At 46.4% G+C, this 19,766-nt stretch overlaps 1 protein-coding gene across 1 annotated transcript in view; it reads left to right on the top strand.

The window, feature by feature from the left end:
- The first annotated feature begins 251 nt into the window (after window positions 1-251).
- Window positions 252-19,766, top strand: part of HADH (hydroxyacyl-CoA dehydrogenase) — a 35,668-nt gene continuing 16,153 nt past the window's right edge. The window contains exons 1-4 of the mRNA XM_040329616.1: window positions 252-439; window positions 8,654-8,782; window positions 8,993-9,150; window positions 11,687-11,813. Of these exons, the coding sequence (XP_040185550.1) occupies window positions 320-439; window positions 8,654-8,782; window positions 8,993-9,150; window positions 11,687-11,813 (534 nt within the window). The 5' untranslated portion in view covers window positions 252-319. The remainder of the gene's footprint in view (window positions 440-8,653; window positions 8,783-8,992; window positions 9,151-11,686; window positions 11,814-19,766) is intronic.

Raw genomic sequence — 19,766 nt, 5'->3', positions numbered from 1 at the left:
AATGCCCGACCCCCTAATTATAATACGACTCCGTCTACAGGCAAAAGAGTGTCCCGTGCATTTTTGTTACATTGTTGGCAACTACAGGTTTTGTTCCACCCTTACATCCATGGCAGAAAAAGAGTTAAATGTAAAAGGCTTACTATAAAGAAGTTCTTATACTGTAGTCTGTAATAATAATAATAAGAAGAAGCACGCTCTAGCGCCTCCTTTCTGCCTGGCTGTTCTCGCCCCTCCTGTCTCCTCTCTTCGGCGCTGAGTATTGACGTCACGAGCTGTCACTCGCAGTGTCCTTCACCCCACACACTTCTTAGCAGACATGGCCTCCGCTAGCCGGCAGCTCGTCGCCTGTATGTCCAGCAGCACTGCCGCCAGGAAGCTGGCCATCAAGCATGTCACTGTGATCGGGGGCGGCCTGATGGGCTCCGGGATAGCACAGGTGAGATCGCCCAGCTGGCACTGTGTGCAGACTGGCAGCCTATGGAGCATTGCTGGGGAGAGCTGAATACATTGCAGATAAGGAGTGCCAGCAAGTTGTTTTTAGGAACAGATCATTGTGAAGGAGATCTCCTCATTACAGCATAGAGCACTGTCTGATGGAGAGATCTTCTCATGTCTGTCACTGTCAGCAATTCATCCTTCCCATTGCTGTTATTGGCCCCAAATTATTATTATTATACAGGATTTAGATTGCGGCAGCAGTTTGCACAGCGCTTTACAACATAACGTCAGTGCTGGGCGCGCTTCTTGTCTTTCTCTCCTGCATTGATTAATGGTGGCCATACATGTCTCATATTTATTGTCCGATCGGTGTGTCATTTGATCAAAATCAAGAAATCTGCACACGGCCAATCACAGGCAGTGAGAAATCTCCAAGCCCGCAGCTGCACAGATCAGGAAATGTCTCACTGTCTGTGATTGGCCGTGTGCAATTTCCTGATCTGTGCAGCTGCGGGCTTGGAAATGTCTCACTGCCTGTGATTGGCCGTGTGCAGATTTCTTGATTTTGATCAAATGACACACCGATCGGACAATATACATGTCTCATATTTATTGTCCGATCGGTGTGTCATTTGATCAAAATCAAGAAATCTGCACACGGCCAATCACAGGCAGTGAGACATTTCCAAGCCCGCAGCTGCACAGATCAGGAAATTGCACACGGCCAATCACAGACAGTGAGACATTTCCAAGCCCGCAGCTGCACAGATCAGGAAATTGCACACGGCCAATCACAGACAGTGAGACATTTCCTGATCTGTGCAGCTGCGGGCTTGGAGATTTCTCACTGCCTGTGATTGGCCGTGTGCAGTGTTGGCTTCCTAGTGGGATCAGACAGGTGGTTTGAGACTAAGATCCCGAACACGCCTGAGCCAATCTCTAATCGTTTTGCATCAATTGGTCACACTGCGATACTGTGTCAGATTTTGAGATTACAGAGACGCAATTGTTAACAAAAACAGAACAGAGCAAAAGTAGCATGTCATTGTGGTGCACTGCAATACATGTACGCTGGAGCTGGGTTGGGATGCATTCAAATGAATAAGGCTCCTTTCCCACGGTTTGTCCAATCAGGTCTGCCTGTCAGTTTTTCAGGTGGACCTGATCGGAGTCTCCATTCACTTCTATAAAGCAGCGGATGTCAGCGGTAACATGTTTGCTGACATCCGCCGCTATGCGATCCTCTCTGCCAAATCCAAATGATGGTGGGCCTATTTTCCATCTGTCTGGCGGATCAGATCGTTTGAAAATGGACAGGCAGTCCCTTTTCATACCATTTCCCCATAGAGGAGAGTGGGACTGTCAGTCTGCACTCTGCGCAGTGAGCCGAGACAGAACTGTCATCCACATACTCGGCTTTCATTCCGATTTAACACTTTCCCATAAGAGTAAAGTTCAAGGCCTCAAATGATAACTGTTACATTTACTAGTGTACATACCCTGTTTCTTCGAAAATAAGCCCTACCCCGAAAATAAGACCTAGCGTGAGTTTCTGGGATGGCTGCAATATAAGCCCTACCCCAAAAATAAGCCCTAGTCCTTGTAAAAACATGTAATCCGTTCTGTAAAAAGATTATATAATGTGCAGTGTGTAACTTTTTTTGTGGAAAATACCTTATTTACAGCACTGCTGGGCGCTCACGTGACCCGCCGGAGCTCTTCTCCTCTCCTTCCGGCTGATGTCAGCTGTTTTTTTTTTTTTTCCAATAACTTTATTAAGCCCCTACCCACTGCAGTACTCAGAGTGGGGCTGATGTCATTGGGGATTTTGGCCCCTCCCTCTGTAGTATTTGGAGTAGGAAAGAAGAGCTCCAGCGGCTCACGTGAGCGGCAAGCGGCACTGTAAGTAAGGTATTTTCCATAATAATGTTACACAAGGAGACACACTGCACATGATATTATCTTTTTACAGAACGGATTACATCATTTTTTAAGGTCTTTAAACAAAGGTTTATTTTTGGGATTACACAATTTCACAATGCTGACTCCAGGGCTGACATGGGGAGAAACTTTTTTGTACATACCATAAATAAATAAGACATCCCCTGAAAATAAGCCCTAGTGTGTTTTTTGTAGCCAGAATTAATATAAGACCCGGTCTTATTTTCGGGGAAACACGGTATGTTTGCTCTCAACCAAGCTATGAAGCCATCAAATGGCTGATGTCAAACCGGTGGCTTAAAGGAGAAGTGCAGCCAAAGCTTGTTTGGCTGTACTTTTCCTGTGGATCACAGGAGTGCAGTTTGTTTTGCATTCCTGTTACCCATTTTCAGCAGACGGCGGGCTGAAGCCCGCCATCTGCTGACGTCACAGAGCCAGTCCAGGCTGGGTCAAGATTGCATCAATGAAGTCGGGATCCGCCCACATGCCTGGACCGGTACCCGGCTCAGCCTCTCAGCGAGTCACTGAAAGCCTAAGCTTGGTTGCTCCCGTCCCCTCTACAGCCCAAAGCTCCAGCGAACTCTCTGCTAGGGGAGCTGTGAGAACCAAGTGATCACAATGAGGGCAGAATATTACATGTAGATTGATGGAGGCTTCACCTCCCTCTTCTAATATGCAGGTTGGAAGGCCTTTATACAGCCTGTGACTGACACAAATCTGCCTACACCATGTTCTTGCAAAGAAATACTAAATATTTGTTTTAAATATATATTTGTATGGCCATTTAAAACAGTTTATTGCTATTCATTATTTATTTTCGCTCTGTATTCCAAAGGCTGTTTTATTTTAAACCTGTGACCAGCAGCAGAGGACTAGAAGCTCCTCCTGCTTTTGTTTCCCTGCAGACAGGCTGGGAAAGAGCTGGGTCATGTGACGGATGTATATTGATTAGGAAAAAGGTACTTGGATTTTTTTTCTTTTTATTATTGAAAATAATTCCAGTCCCATGATCCATATACAGAAATAGAAGGCACAATGCAAATTAATCCGTGCGTGTTTAGCATCACTTTAAGGTTTGCTTATTCTAAATTGTGAGATTTGTGTAATGATTACCGTATATGTAACATTCACCAATGTGTGACTCCACTCCATATTCAAAGACAAGCAACCCATTGCCAAATAGGGTGGCAGATAGTAATAGTCAGAAGTAAAATGTGCTTCTGACAAACTTCCATGCATTTGTAAGGTTTATTCGATGTTTTCATTTTAGGTAAGTGTGCTTCCAACATTCACTGGAATAACGTTAAAATGGACAATGGATAAAGGGCAAATCCAAGTCATGTGACCACACAGGGGTTAATGTTTAGTTCAGTCGGTGCTAACCTTGAATTTTGCTTCATACGTTTGTCCTTCTGGTCAACCTTTGGACGGCATTCATTGCTGATAATGGTGGCGGTTAGTCTGTTTTACTGTATATTGTTACTATGTTGGAAGATCTCACTCTTGTAAAGTACAAACACATTCACATAGAATGTTTTAAAACAGTTTTCATGCACCATTAAATAAAAAGTAAATGAAATAATTGGATCTTGGTAGCCATACATGTGCTCACTGTTGCAGTACAATGGGTTGTTTTTGGCCTATGCCTCCTGTATATGGGGTGAAATGCATGTTCATTTTGTATGGCCAACAAGACTGGTACTATCTTTCATATGAAGTTTGATGTCTGTAAGGCCCCTTTCACACCAGCAGACTGATTGGGTCACCCACTGTTCCCTATGGAGCGGACATGTGTCCATTGACACCCGCTGGCATCCGATCTGCTAAAAACAGATGGATGGGGGTATGTTTGCCATCCGTCCAGCGGGTCAGATGGAAACGGACAGCCAATCCATTTCCATCTGACTGCCCCTTAGAGCACAGCGGGTTGTGTCTGTGTCTACTCTGCATAGCGAATCGGACAGGGACCTGTCACCCGCCTGCTCAGCGGAGATCAGCAGAGAGATCCCCTGCTGAGTAGGTGGATTCGCTTGAGGAATTGTGCTCCGTCTAAAAGGGGCCTAATTTGGGACCTGTTCAGATTGGTTTAAAGTGGTAGGTAAGCCAGGGCTCGACAAATCCCGGTCGCCATGGCAACTAGAAATGGCATCCTGGCGACTTGGCTTGGAAGGTGGGCAAAAAAAATAAATACATTTTGTTCCATAGGACCGGCGCTCCGCGGACTAGGCCGAAGCCACGGCCTCGCCTAAAACATCCTGCCCCCAGCTCGCCGCGATCCTTTTCCCAGGATCGCTGCGGGCAGGATGTTTTAGGTGAGGCCGCGGCTTCGGCCTAGTCCGCGGAGCGCCTTTTCCCCAGGATCGCGGCGGACTATGCCCCCACCTCCCCCGCTGCTCGATCGTGGGGGGGCCCGTGATGTCTGGTAATTGAGGCCGCGGCCTTGTGAAGTCCCCAGCTCTTCCTTGTGTGAGCTGGTGCCATCTGGTGGTGGCCGTTGGTATTACAAGTTAAGCATTACAAGTTAAACAGCAATTCTAATGTAATTTTTCACTATTTTCACTGCCATCTTCTTCCCTCTACTTTAGAACCCCCAAACATTATATATGTTTTTTATCCTAACACCCTAGAGAATAAAATGGCGATCGTTGCAATACTTTCTGTCACGCCGTATTTGCGCAGCGGTCTTACAAGCGCACTTTTTTCGGGAAAAAATTACACTTTTTTTAATTAAAAAATAAGACAACAGTAAAGTTATCCCCATTTTTTTTTTATATTATGAAAGACAATGTTACGCCGAGTAAATTCATGCCCAACATGTCACGCTTCAAAATTACGTCCGCTCGTGGAATGGCGACAAACTTTTACCCTTTAAAATCTTCATAGGCGACGTTTAAAAAAATCTACTGGTTGCATGTTTTGAGTTACAGAGGAGGTCTAGGGCTAGAATTATTGCTCTCGCTCTACCAATCGTGGCGATACCTCACATGTGTGGTTTGAATAGCATTTACATATGCGGTCGCTGCTCACGTATGTGTTCGCTTCTGCGTGCAAGCTCGTCGGGGCGGGGCGCGATTTCTGGCTCCTAACTTTTTTAGCTGGCTCCTAGATTCCAAGCAAATTTGTCAAACCCTGCCAGGGGGTATGTTTGCCATCCGTCCAGCGGGTCAGATGGAAACGGACAGCCAATCCATTTCCATCTGACTGCCCCTTAGAGGACAGCGGGTTGTGTCTGTGTCTACTCTGCATAGCGGATCGGACAGGGACCTGTCACCCGCCTGCTCAGCGGAGATCAGCAGAGAGATCCCCTGCTGAGTAGGTGGATTCGCTTGAGGAATTGTGCTCCGTCTAATTTGGGACCTGTTCAAATTGGTTTAAAGTGGTTATAAACCCTTTTGTGTGAGTTTTACCTATAGTAAGCCTTATTCTAGGCTTATCTACAGGTAGTGGAAATATCTACTAAATGTGCGCCGTTTAGGAGATATTTCCCTTGTAGTGCGCCGATAATGTAATCGGCCCAATTGGCTTAGAAGAAACGGACCTCCGTGCCATTCCTTCACTCGCATGTGTGGGAGTGATGTCACGTGTCTCCGGCCAGTCACAGAGCCGGAATCCACGGGCCTGGAAGGAAGAGGGGTGAAGATGGACGCGGCCTGCACAGGGGACAGCGCGGGCTTCGTTTGCAAGTAAGTGTCACATAATGGGCTAGAATGCAATGCTTACTAGCCCATTATGCTTTTAATTTGCAGGGAGCAAAAGAAGATGTAAAACCCATCAGGGTTTGCTTCCTATTTTAAGCTTGTTCTGGAGATGGACTGGCCGAGATTCGAACCAAGTATATGGGCAGGCTGAATGTACCCAAGTTGCCCGATTGATCCATTTGGGTACAACCAGCCTGTCGGATTTTATATGCGATTATTGCTGGTGTAGCTGCTAGCAATAATCACTGTGTTCTCCTGGCGGGGATGGCTTTCCCTACCGGGAGAACACAATTACTCAGTGAGAGGCATTCACCCATAAGCATTGACTGTGTTGATAGGGGAATCAAGCAATTTTCTTAGATATGATGGAAAAAGTATCCGATTGCTTTTTGTTTTCTCCCTCCTCTTGACTGAACTGCACCAGTGAAAAATCTGGTTTGTTCCGCTGCCAGACAGGAACTGTGTGGTGTGAAAAAGTAAGAACTTGGTTGACAGAAATGTTTTTTTTTGTATAATTTGTATTTTTATTTTTAAAAGTTCAAAACGAATGCAAGGTACATTGACAGTGGAACAACATTACTTAACATAATCCGAGCACATTCGGGCATTGCATCTGGGATGAGGCTCTGGATAAGCAAGGGGACGGGGGTCATCCCGCCTACTCCGGACATTCGGTCCAATTGAGCAGGCATCCCCCCAACAAGTGGGGGGCGGGATAGCCCCGAACCCCTGCCCCTAACAAATGCTAATTACGCTCCCAGAGTAACAGTAATACACGTCTTGGAACAGCTAGGGGCGCTATGGGCCACCTAATAACGTGAATAAAAAAAAAAGAACATTATTCCAAGAACACCCCGAAAGCCCGAGGCAAGGCTGGACACCTGAGCACCACATGCCTGCCTGACAGTAACCATAATCTACAATAAAAGGCAAAAACAAAATAAAATAGTAAAAAATAAAAATTAAAAGAAAAAACAAAAACAGACAAACAGTGGACTAACACAGAGAGAGAAGGGAAACAAGGGTTAGAATAAGAAGGAGAAAGCAAGAAACAGAAGGGAAGGTAGCGGAAGAGTCAGCCCCCACTGACGGCACAGATGGGGTATATCAGTAATCATGAGGTCCCCTGGTTAGACCCTTGGCGGTGAGCCTGGATGAGTCTCCCAAAGGAGGGGTCCGCCAAAGTAAGCAGAACCTCTTCTAAACTGGACGATAACGGGGCAGTATCGTGGATGTGTGCCTTCCATTCCCCCCATATAGTATGGAAGCGTTCCCGGGTGTCCCTACATTCTGCGAGCCAGCTCTCTGCCTCCATGATCCTCCCCAACCAGTCCTGTTCGCTAGGGATATGCAAGCTTTTCCAATGAATTGGGATGAGACATTTGGCTGCATTGAGGAGGTGGGGGAGAGCACTTTTCTTATAACGGGACAGTGACATGGTAGGAATGTGGAGCAGAAAATGCTGAGGCAGAGCCGGGATATCCAACCCCAAGCCCTCAGAGATATGTTTGCTGACCACATCCCAGAACGGCCGGAGCACCGGGCACTCCCACCAAATGTGACAGAAATGTTTAATTCTTTAGCAGGTACAACACCTTTTTGTATTTCACCTGTGTATTTGGATGTTTGCCTGGATTTCAGATTTAAAAGAGAAGTATGGGTTTCTCCCCCATTTATACTTACCTAGGTGGATGCTGCATTGGTCCAAAGCTGCATCTGTCCCCCTGGGATCTCTGCACTGAGAACCGAGCGATCGAACACCGTTGATCGCTCGGTTTTCAGACATCCGTGAGCAGAGAGCTGTAGACTGTCAGTCGCAGATCTCTGCTTATCTCGCAATATGCTCATTGGAGCTGTGGAGGGGCGGAGCAGCCATCTCAAGCTCTCAGCGGCTCGCTGGGATTGGTGTTGGTCCGCTCTGCTGAAAAAAAGGTCACAGGAGTGCAAAACGAATTGCACTCCTGTGATCCATAGGAGGAGCCCAGCCAAAAGCGCTAAGGCTGGACTTCTCCTTTTAAGCAATCCACTAAATCAGAGATATGCAATTAGCAGACCTCCAGTTGTTGCAAAACTACAAGTCCCGTGAGGCATAGCAAGACTCTGACAGCCACAAGCATGACACCCAGAGGCAGAGGCATGATGGGACTTGTAGTTTTGCAACAGCTGGAGGTCCGCTAATTGCATATCCCTGCACTAAATGATCAAGTCCACTGGATCACTTTTCTCCAGGGACAGACATCCTAATCTTAAAAGATTTGCCCTGCACGTGTATGGTGAAATCTTGCAAATTTAAATACAGCATCAAGGTGAAATTTCTGGACTAAGTGTAGAGGCAGTTGTACAAAGACTGCATATACAGCATTCCAGCATTCATTACAATACCCATATGGAAAACAATGGGCAGGTCTAAAAATGACATCATTTCACAAATTAAGGGGCTATGCTGCATTGGTGTAAAACAATAAAATCATTTAATGTGTAAGAATAACTATCGATTTATTTACACAATTTATATTTTGATTTTAGCTACCTGGCCATATCCCTCAATGTATTTTTCACTTTGTTTTCTACAGGTGGCGGCAGCAACAGGACACATCGTAGTATTAGTAGACCAGACTGATGAAATCTTGAAAAAGTCCTCCAGAAATATAGAGGAGAGCTTGAAGAGGGTTGCCAAGAAGATGTTTGCAGACAAGCCTGAGGTGACATTCTGGTATTTTAGTGCATTTGAACTACTTAACATGGCATGTAGAGGATACAGGAAAGGTTTCCTCAGAGAAGCTAATATTAGTTAGCAGATCAGTGCAGATAAACCTGTTGGCAGATGCCATATAATGAATGTCTTATTGTAAGTAAAGTTATCTTTGTTTGTAACCAGTTTTTTTTTTCTTCCACTGGCCTTTGTTTTGCAGGCATCATCTCAGTTCCTTCAAAAAACTTTATCAAACCTAAGCACAAGCACAGACGCCGCAGCAGTAGTACACAGCACTGATCTTGTGGTAGAGGCAATTGTAGAAAACTTGGAAGTCAAACATGAACTCTTCAAGAGACTGGATAAATTTGCCCCAGAGTAAGTCACCATACGTTTAATATGGCATTGTTAAGGTACAGGTTTAAAATATTTTTTTAATAAATGGAGACACATTAATTATCTTATGCTTATGATACACGGCTCAGAATATGGCTGGTGCCACCACCCAGCTCAGATACAGTCACTGTTCAGGTATTCAGACAGCTACGGGAGCAGCAGTATCAGAATATAATAATAATAATAATATATATATATATATATATATATATATATATATATATATATATATAAATTATTCCCCAGCCGCTCAAAACGGCTGGGTTCTAAGAACTGTCATGCGCTGTGTCTGGACACAGGGGTTATGGTAGCGGTGTGCTGCACAGGTGAGAAGCAACACATTTATACTTTGAGGCTGCTCATGCCGCCCACAGGTAAATGTGGTAAATTAAAAGTGTGTAATAAAAATAATTACACACTTTTAATTTACCACGTTTACCTGTCGGTGGGCGGCATGAGCAGCCTCAGTAAATTTGTTTCTTCTTACATGTGCAGCACACGGCTACCATAACCCCTGTGTCCAGACACAGCACATGTCAATTCCTAGAACTCAGCCGTTTTTGAGTGGCTGGGGAATCGCGTGATCGATATGCGATCACATAATCGCAATGTGTACTATTCATTACAGCTGTGCTTTCTCTAGCGGTGTTGTGATTGGCCCACAGCTATCACATGGTACCTGGGCCAATTACAGCACCCTGTACCATGTGATTAGCTGTAGCCAACCGCAGCATGTCAACAAGAAAGCAAGCTGTCGCGAATGGAAACCCATTAATTGCTGTTGGTGTTCATCAATGTAACAGCAATTGGTGTAATAAAAAATAAAATACCTGTTCACCCCTCAGAGTAGCACAGTGTTACTATGGTGACACGGAACTACTCTGATTAAAGTATGTAAAAAATAAAATTGAATACAAAATTATTTAATATTGTATTTATTTATTTTTTACATACTGAGGTGACAGGTGGGGAGTGCCAAAGCAGGTAAGGCAACATTGAATGGAAAGGTACCCAGCCTGGAGTTGGACTTTAAAGCCACTTGTGGTGTAAACTGGGGATTGGATTTAGTTAGCAAAGTAACCCCACAGCTGGATAACGGGCATCCTCTGGCACCACTTATTACCTATAGTGTGCCTGACCACCAAGCAGATCCTCCATGGTAGCTCTTAAATTTCTAGGTATAAGATCAAAAATGGCAGCCAATGTAGGTTTCTACTGAGATCTGGCTGGAGTTCCGAGAGCAACAAATATATTAATATATTTATTAAAGGATCACTAAAGTTAAAAAAATATTTTTAAATAACAAACATGTTATACTTGCCTCCACTGTGCAGCTCGTTTTGCACAGAGTGGCCCCTAACCTGGTCTTCTGGGGTCCCTCGGCGGCTGTCTCGGGGGGGGCCCCCCCCGCAAGGACTTGACTCCTTCATGCATGGTATTGAGCTCTTACGGGTGCGCTCCCGTGATACAGCCGGCGGCCATAACCGCTGACTGTATCACTCGGCCCCAGCGCACCGTGTCATTGGATGTGATTGACAGAAGCGCGAGCAATGGCTGCGCTACTTTCAATCAACCAATAAATGAGCCGGGAAGATGGCCGAGAAGCCTGCGCGTTCAAGGCATGTGACTTTTGAGGGGTCAGGTAAGTAAAGGGGGGGTTTGGTGGGCCTCTAATCCGCAGATGTCTTTAAAACTTTTACCTTTACAACCCCTTTAAGTTAAATACAGTAAAACCTTGGATTGCGAGCGTAATTCGTTCCAGAAACATGCTTGTAATCCAAAGCACTTGTATATCAAAGCGAATTTCCCCATAAGAAATAATGGAAAATCAAATGATTTGTTCCACAACCATTTCTTCATAGGTCCTTCAGTTTATAGTCTATATAAAAAGATCATAGCAATGTGATAGGTTGTGTAACCATAAAATGTCCATCCACAAATGGAAGCCTCCACAAGGGGATTAGAAGCAAAATCCAGCAGGAGCTACATAGTATAAAAGAGAAGAGAGACACCTCTGAGTGTAGCAATATGGTTACATTTAATGAAGGTACAACATTTAGCAACTCGCATGGTTGGAGAGCTTGTGCAGTTTACATAAGAAAAACTGTCGTTTTCAGGTGGAACTCAGTTCCACCACCTCTGGCTCAGACCCTTAGGTTCCTGCTCACCACAATCGCGTGTAAACACAGATGTCCGATTTCTGTGTTTACAAGCGACAGCTCTGCACTCTGCACTGTGTGTGTGTGTGTGTGTGTGTGTGTGTAACCCCCCTGAACTCTGCATGTAATGCAATCCTTGTAGTGACCCTCCTACTGTTCGTGAAATTTGACTGACCACACCCACTATTTGATGTGATTTGAAGTGTGTGTGTGGGGGAGGGGTTTTGGGGTATCGTGGTTGAGTTCCAGCACCTATTGTTTGAAAAAAAAGCCCTGCATATAACTGCCATAGCGTCTCGTATACATACTCTGTAAATGCAGTACATGTTATTGACCATGTTTCCTTCAATCTTCCACAGACATACCATATTTGCCAGCAACACTTCATCCTTGCCAATAACTGACATCGCCAATTGCACAACCAGACAGGACCGGTTTGGAGGCTTACATTTCTTCAATCCTGTCCCAATGATGAAGCTGGTGGAGGTAAGTTTTACTATCTGGACCTTTTGCGCTCTTGTGTGATAAGTTGTGTAACGTCTGTAAAAATAGGGAGCTGCTAAAAGGTGGGACTGCTTTGTGTAATCTATTTAGATTTGATCAAGTAGGCAGTTGTACTATAAGGGCTCATGCACACAGGACGTTTAAAAAACGCCAGGAAAAAAAACATGCTTTTAGCCTCCTTTTTGACTAACGTTCATGGGCATTTATGCATGTTTTTACAGTAAAAACACTCCCTATAATGTAAAAATGTAAAAAAAAAATCCAAAAGTGGCTAAAAGCGTTTAGCCGCACTTTTGAGTGTATTCCTCTCTTTTCTTTTCTCCTCTACTGGCTTCCCCTCTCTCCCACTCCCCCTTTTTTTTTTTTTTTTTCTCCTTCTTCTCTTTTGTCTTCTCCTCCTGGGATTTTGTCCCCTCTTCTGTTCAACTTGACCTTTTTCCCAGAGCGTCTTTCAGGACAGCACCTCGAGAGATAATGGCTCCTCCCTCTCCAACAGGAAACACCTTCATTCCAAACTTTAAAGGGAGGCTCCTCCCAGCACACTTCAGTTTTTGTGTTTCCTCCGACCCGGAGGGAACATCTTCAAGGGAGTTCTTAGAGGCCAGGGAAGCCCTGGATTACTCCCGTTTTTTTCTTACCTTTTTCAGGCCAAGAGCCTGGGAGACTCCGCTCCCCGAGCTACCCGTTCGGCGACGGTAGTAGCCGGGCTTTCCCCTTCCATGCATCCGGGGTCCGGGTGTTACAGGCAGGCGAGGTGTGCTCAGTGGAGCCACAAACAGCAGGGGATGGCGTCCGGCGGCCGCGCGCGCGATTCGCGCCATTCTGTTTACAGCGCGGGCGCCGGCTGATGCGTCATTTCCGGCGCGCCGGCCAGGAAGGGGCGGAGCGGGAGCTGGTGGCGATTTCCGGTCCGGCGCAACGGCGCTATAGGTCTCCGGAAGCCGGTCAGTGAAACCACGGTGAAGCGCTGGTATTCTGCGATGGAGACAGCAGAGAATCCAGCGGTGGGGACAGGCACAGGCACCAGCAAGACCTCGGCGGGAAGCAGCACAGTGAGTGGTTTTCTTTTCCTTATGAGTTCTGCCTGTTTTTTCCTTTTTTTACTGTCAGGTGGATGGTCAGTCTCAAAACCCTTTTTCTCCCCCCCAGTGGTTTGGGGGCCTGTCTGGGCACTGGTTGGTCTTTATTCTTTCCTAGTGCACCTATTATGGGGGTCCATAAGTGTGAACAAGGTTTTCTCACTAAGGTCTCCCTGCCTTCTCTTCCCTGTTGTTTTTTTCCTTGCAGGCTAAGTCTGACTCTAAAAAGAGATGCCCATCATGTAAAACTAAGATGAGTGACAGCTGGAAGAAGGCACTTTGTAAACCATGCATTGATTCTTTGATACAGGAAGAGTCAGCCGCTATGCGGGATGAACTGATTTCCTCAGCAAAGAAAGTACTGTCCACATTTCAGTCCTTACGTGAGTCATTAGTTCCGCCTACCACCCCTCTAGCCTCCACTTCCCAATCCTCTCAGGATTCAGTGTCAGTACCGGAACTGATTTTGGGAGCAGGTGACGCAGGTCCCGGGGAAGGGGGCTCTCAGGTACCAGACAGCGAGGACTCAGAGGAGTCAGAAGGGGAGTCTGTGGGGCATCCCTCAAAATTTAAACTATCCCTGGAGGAAGTGGACGGCTTAATCAGGGCTATTCATTTAACTCTAGGCCTGAGTGAGGAAAAAAGGGATCTAACCTTGCATGACCGCATGTATGCGGGTCTGGGTGAGTCAAAGGGACGGGTCATTCCGGTCCATTCAGTGATTTCTGAGACCATAGTTAGGGAATGGCAGGACCCAGAGAAAAAACCCTTTTTCCCTAAAGCACATAAGAGGCGCTTTCCCTTTGAGGAGGATCAAACAGCAGTTTGGAGTAAAGTTCCAAAACTCGATGCGGCTTTTTCGCAAGTATCTAGGTCCACGGACCTAGCCTTTGAGGACATGGGCGTTCTAAGGGACCCCATGGATAAGCGCATGGATCTCCTCCTCAAAAGATCTTGGCAGTCAATCATGAATGGTTTAAAACCCGCCATGGCCACAACCTGTGTTGCCCGGAATCTAGAATTCTGGACAAATCAGCTGAAGAATCATATTTCGGCTGATTCGTCAAAGGAGGAGATTCTGGAATCGTTTTCTACTCTGACCGCGGCAGTAGCCTACATTGCAGATGCCTCAGTGGAGGCCATTAAAATGTCAGCAAGGTCAGCGGCCCTGGCTAATTCGGCCAGGAGGGCGCTTTGGCTAAAAACCTGGCCAGGGGATGCCGCATCAAAGAACAAGCTTTGCGGTATCCCTTTCTCAGGAGATCTCTTATTTGGTCCAGACTTAGATAATATCCTGGACAGGACCGCAGATAGAAAGAAATCTTTCCCTGTCAAAAGGAAAAGGCAGCCCCCTAGACGTTTTTTTCGTCAGCAAAGGGCACAAGATAAGGGTAACAAACCCCAAAGGGACAGGAGAGGTTGGGCACAGAAAGCCAAAGAAAAGAAGGGAATCCTTTTCAATCCTCCTACACAGCCCCAAAAAGCGCAATGACTCGGCGTCCCGGGTTGGCGGAAGATTACAAAGGTTTCTTCCGCAATGGTCAGAGATAACCACCAATCAGTACATTCTGACCACTCTGTCCCGGGGTTACGAGATAGAGTTTTCAGAAACTCCACCCCAAAGATTTCTCGTGACAAATTTCCCGAAGGATCCAGCAAAATCCCTAGCCATGAAATCCTCTTTAAAGGAGTTGAGGCAGCAGGGGGTAATAGTAGAGGTACCTCAGGCAGAACAGGGCCTGGGTTTCTACTCCCATATTTTCCTGGTAAGGAAACCGACAGGAAAATTCAGGATGATCTTGAACCTAAAACCCTTAAACAGGTCAGTCAGGTACAGGAGGTTCAAAATGGACTCTATTTTTTCGGTCCGGAATCTATTGACGCCAGGTTGCTTCATGGCGTCGATAGATTTAAGGGACGCCTACCTGCACATCCCGATCTCTCCGCAATCCCAAAGATACCTCAGGTTTGCGGTAAGGAGAGGGGGGATAGTTCAGCATCTGCAGTACAGGGCTCTGCCTTTCGGGCTCTCATCCTCACCCCGGGTGTTTACCAAGGTGATGGCGGAAGCCTTGGCCCCGCTGCGGCTACAGGGAGTAGCAGTGGTCCCTTATCTAGACGACCTGCTATTCTTTGCCCCGTCAAGGGAAAAATTACTGATGGACGTGGCCACGGCTCAGACTCACCTGGAGTCCCTGGGATGGATCCTGAACCTTCAGAAATCCTCATTGGTACCTGCTCAGGATATTCTGTTTCTAGGTTTTCAGGTGAACTCTCTGAGCCAAAGTATATTTCTGCCCCAAGAAAAAAAGATCAAGGTCCACGAGACAATCTCTCGACTTCAGTCCTATCAACCCATATCCATAAGGCAAATAATGGCGGCGTTAGGACTATTAACCTCAACCATGCCTGCAATCCAGTGGGCAAGGCTGCATTTTCGGTGCCTACAAAATTTTCTATTAACCACTTAAGCCCCGGACCAATATGCAGCCTAAAGACCCAAGGTGTTTTTACAGTTCGGGACTGCGTCGCTTTAACAGACAATTGCGCGGTCGTGCGACGTGGCTCCCAAACAAAATTGGCGTCCTTTTTTCCCCACAAATAGAGCTTTCTTTTGGTGGTATTTGATCACATCTGTGGTTTTTAGTTTTTGCGCTATAAACAAAAATAGAGCGACAATTTTGAAAAAAAAGCAATATTTTTTACTTTTTGCTGTAATAAATATCCCCCAAAAACATATATAAAAACATTTTTTTTCCTCAGTTTAGGCCGATACGTATTCTTCTACCTATTTTTAGTAAAAAAAATCGCAATAAGCGTTTATCGATTGGTTTGCGCAAAATTTATAGTGTTTACAAAATAGGGGATAGTTTTATTGCATTTTTATTTTTTATTTTTTTTTACTACTAATGGCGGCGATCAGCAATTTTTTTCGTGACTGCGACATTATGGCGGACACTTCGGACAATTTTGACACATTTTTGGGACCATTGTCATTTTCACAGCAAAAAATGCATTTAAATTGCATTCTTTATTGTGAAAATGACAGTTGCAGTTTGGGAGTTAACCACAGGTGGCGCTGTAGGAGTTAGGGTGCACCTAGTATGTGTTTACAACTGTTTGGGGGTGTGGCTGTAGGAATGACGTCATCGATCGTGTCTTCCCTATAAAGGGAATGACGCGATCGATGCGCCGCCATAGTGAAGGACGGGGAAGCCGTGTTTACACACGGCTCTCCTCGTTCTTCAGCTCCGGGGAGCGATCGCGACGGAGCGGCTATAAACAAATAGCCGCGCCGTGGTCCCGGATCGCTCCCCGAGCGGACCCGACCTCCGCATGTAGCGGGGGGGTCCCGATCGGACCCCCCACCCGCTAATAGGCGAGGACGTACCTATACGCCCATGTGCCTGTACGTGCCATATTGTGGACGTATATGTACATGGGCTGGTCCTTAAGTGGTTAAAGTCATGGGATCACAACCTCAATTCCCTGGACAGTCTAGTAAGGATTCCATCTCGGGTAAAAAGATCCCTATATTGGTGGAAGGACCAAAGGGTGCTCTCGAGAGGTCTGAGTTGGTCCTTTCCGGTGGGGGAAAGGATAACGACAGATGCCAGTGCCTGGGGATGGGGAGCCCATCTGGGAAAGAACTTTGTTCAGGGCCGATGGTCAAAGGAGGAATCAGTTCGATCCTCGAACTGGAGGGAGTTGAGAGCAGTCTCATTAGCTCTAGAGAGGTTTGCTCCGGATCTTCTAGACCAACATGTCCAGGTGTTGACGGACAACGCTACGGCCGTAGCGTATTTGAACAGGCAGGGGGGCACCAGAAGCAAGTCCCTGCTGATGTTGGCCGAAAGCACTCTATTGTGGGCAGAAAAAAATCTGCGATCCCTCTCGGCAATACACCTAAAGGGATCCCTGAATGGGGTGGCAGATTTTCTGAGCAGGCGTCAGGTTCAGGAGTCGGAGTGGTCTCTAAACCCCGAAGTTTTCGCAGAAATAGTCAGCAAGTGGGGTCAACCAGAGGTGGACTTATTTGCTTCGAGAGAAAACTCCCAGGTACCTCTGTTCTTTTCTCTAAACAGACTGGAGGGCTCCTTAGGGGTGGATGCCCTGGCGCAGCCCTGGGGATTTCGCCTCTCCTTCGCTTTCCCCCCGTTCCAACTGATTCCACTGGTCCTGAGAAAGATTCAGAAGAAGCGAGTCCCAGTAATCCTGATTGCTCCGTTTTGGCCCAAGAGACCATGGTTCTCGACACTCCTAAGCATGGCTACAAGACCATGTTGGCACCTACCTTACAGGTCAGATCTTCTGAGTCAGGGTCCAGTGTGTCATCCGGACGTATCCAGGCTCTCCCTTTCAGCTTGGTTTCTGAAAGAAAGATCCTAGAGGATAAGGGGTTTTCGGATCGGTTAGTGTCTACCCTATTAAATAGCAGGAAGACGGTTACAAGAGCCATCTATGCTAAGGTTTGGAGAGTATTTACGTCCTGGTGTCACACTGCTAACATGGAACCTAGCAGTTTGAGGGCCATCCTAGAATTTTTGCAAAACGGAGCAGATATGGGGTTAGCGGTCAGCACTCTGAAAGTGCAGGTATCCGCCTTAGCGGTCTTCCTAGAAAGATCAATAGCCTCCGAACCGTTGGTATCAAGGTTCTTTAGAGCCCTCTCGAGGGCTAGGCCGCCACAGGTCCAGGGGTTTCCCGAAGTGGGATTTGTCAATTGTTTTGAAAGCTTTAGCTGGAAAGCCTTTTGAACCTTTGTGTGATGCTTCTCTTAGGGATGCTACCTTAAAGGTTCTGTTTTTGGTCGCTATCACCTCAGCCCGTAGGGTGAGCGAACTACAGGCCCTGTCAATAAGGGAACCGTATTTTTCTTTATTTTCGGATAGGGTTGTGCTTAGAACAGACCCAAAATTCTTACCAAAGGTAGCCTCAGCAGCCAATCGAGCTCAAGAGATTGTGCTACCTACGTTTTGTTCAAACCCCTCGGGGGAAAAAGAATCGTTTTTTCACATATTAGATGTGAGAAGGGCTCTGTTATGCTACCTTAAAATAACAGAGTCCTTCAGACAATCAGATTCACTATTTGTTTTGTTTGGGGGCAAAAGAAGGGGCCATCCAGCCTCAAAGGGCACGATAGCCAGATGGTTAAAGCTAGCCGTCAGGGAGGCCTATTTGCATGCAAAGATTGTCCCACCAGATGGGATCTGTGCCCACTCTACAAGAGCGCTTGCGACCTCATGGGCAGAGAGAGCTGGTGCCACCCCGGAACAGATCTGCAGGGCGGCAACGTGGTCAAGCTTTAACACGTTTATACGGCATTATAGATTGGACCTGATTTCTGCCAAGGACCAAGCATTTGGCAGAAAGGTCCTACAAGCTGTTGTCCCGCCCTAAGGTGGTAAGTCTCTGGTATCCTCTCGAGGTGCTGTCCTGAAAGACGCTCTGGGAAAAAGCAAGTTAGGCTTACCGGTAACTTGTTTTCCAGAAGTCTTTCAGGACAGCAGCAACCCGCCCGTTTGAGATACTTGTTAAATGTGCCATGCTGTGACTAACCTATGTGTTTATATGTTCCAGCCGGGGCCGGAGGTTTCTCGGTAACAACTGAAGTGTGCTGGGAGGAGTCTCCCTTTTAAAGTTTGGAATGAAGGTGTTTCCTGTTGGAGAGGGAGGAGCCACTATCTCTCGAGGTGCTGTCCTGAAAGACTTCTGGAAAACAAGTTACCGGTAAGCCTAACTTGCTTTTTTTATGCTCTTTGAGAGTGTAACTTATACTGCATCACTCTCAGGGTATTAGCCTGTCCAGGTTTAACAGTGATATCATTTGGCTACTTTCACACTGAAGCGCAGGGTGCGTTGGCGCTAAAGTGCTGCTATTTTTAGCGGGGCTTTACCAACGTTTTTGCCGCGATTTTCGGCCGCTAGCGCTGTGGTTTTAACCTCCGCTAGCGGCCGGAAAAAGGTTAAACGCAGCTTTGTGGGCTTTTTGGAGGCGCTTCGCCATTGATTTCATTGGGCAGGGGTGCTGTAGGAGTGGTATATTCACTGCTCCTACAGCGCCTCAAATATGCGACTGGCAGGACTTTTTTTTACCATCCAGTGCCAGTGCACTGCTCCTGAGGGTTTTTTAATTGGATAAAAAAGAAGCGGCTCTTTCAGGGGGCTTTGCAGGCGCTATTTTTAGCACAATAGCGCCTGCAAAGTTACTCAGTGTGAAAGCAGCCTAACAGATCTTCCTGAACCTTGTTATTCAACTGTTTGTGCTCATTGAACATTGCTATTGTCCCCTTTTTGTTTGTTAATACATGATGCTCACTTATGTTTTCTGTTGTCATTCCAAACTCCTGCGTGGTTGGATTGGGTACTTCATTGTTGTTTTCTTAAAACCATGAATAAAATATTTGTACCAGAAAACAGGACTAGACTCCTCCCCAATACTCCCCTCCTCTCCAGCAACAGCTGCAAGCTCGCTTTCCGGTGCTGACAACTTCCGCTGGGTCCAGGGACTTCAGCTATCCCCATGTGCAGCTACGTGTACATTCTAAAGCCTCTTTTGAGGAAAAATAAGCCTTTAATGGTGTGTGTGTGTGTGTGTGTGTGTGTGTGTGTTTATGTGTGTGTATGTGTAATATATATATATATGTGTGTGTGTGTGTGTGTGTGTGTGTATATATAATCGTATTTATCGGCGTATACCGCGCACTTTTTTTGCCCTGAAAACCAGGGCAAAATCGTGGGTGCGCGGTATACGCCGATACCCGCTTTCCCGCGCCGAGTTTGAATACTGCGCCGGCATATACCGAGCGCAGTACACTCGTGTATCGTCGGCCAGTCTCGGCTCCTCTCGCGCTGA

This window comes from Rana temporaria, chromosome 1 (assembly GCF_905171775.1).
Source record: "Rana temporaria chromosome 1, aRanTem1.1, whole genome shotgun sequence".
NCBI lineage: Eukaryota > Metazoa > Chordata > Amphibia > Anura > Ranidae > Rana > Rana temporaria.
This window is presented reverse-complemented; position numbering and strand designations above follow the sequence as displayed.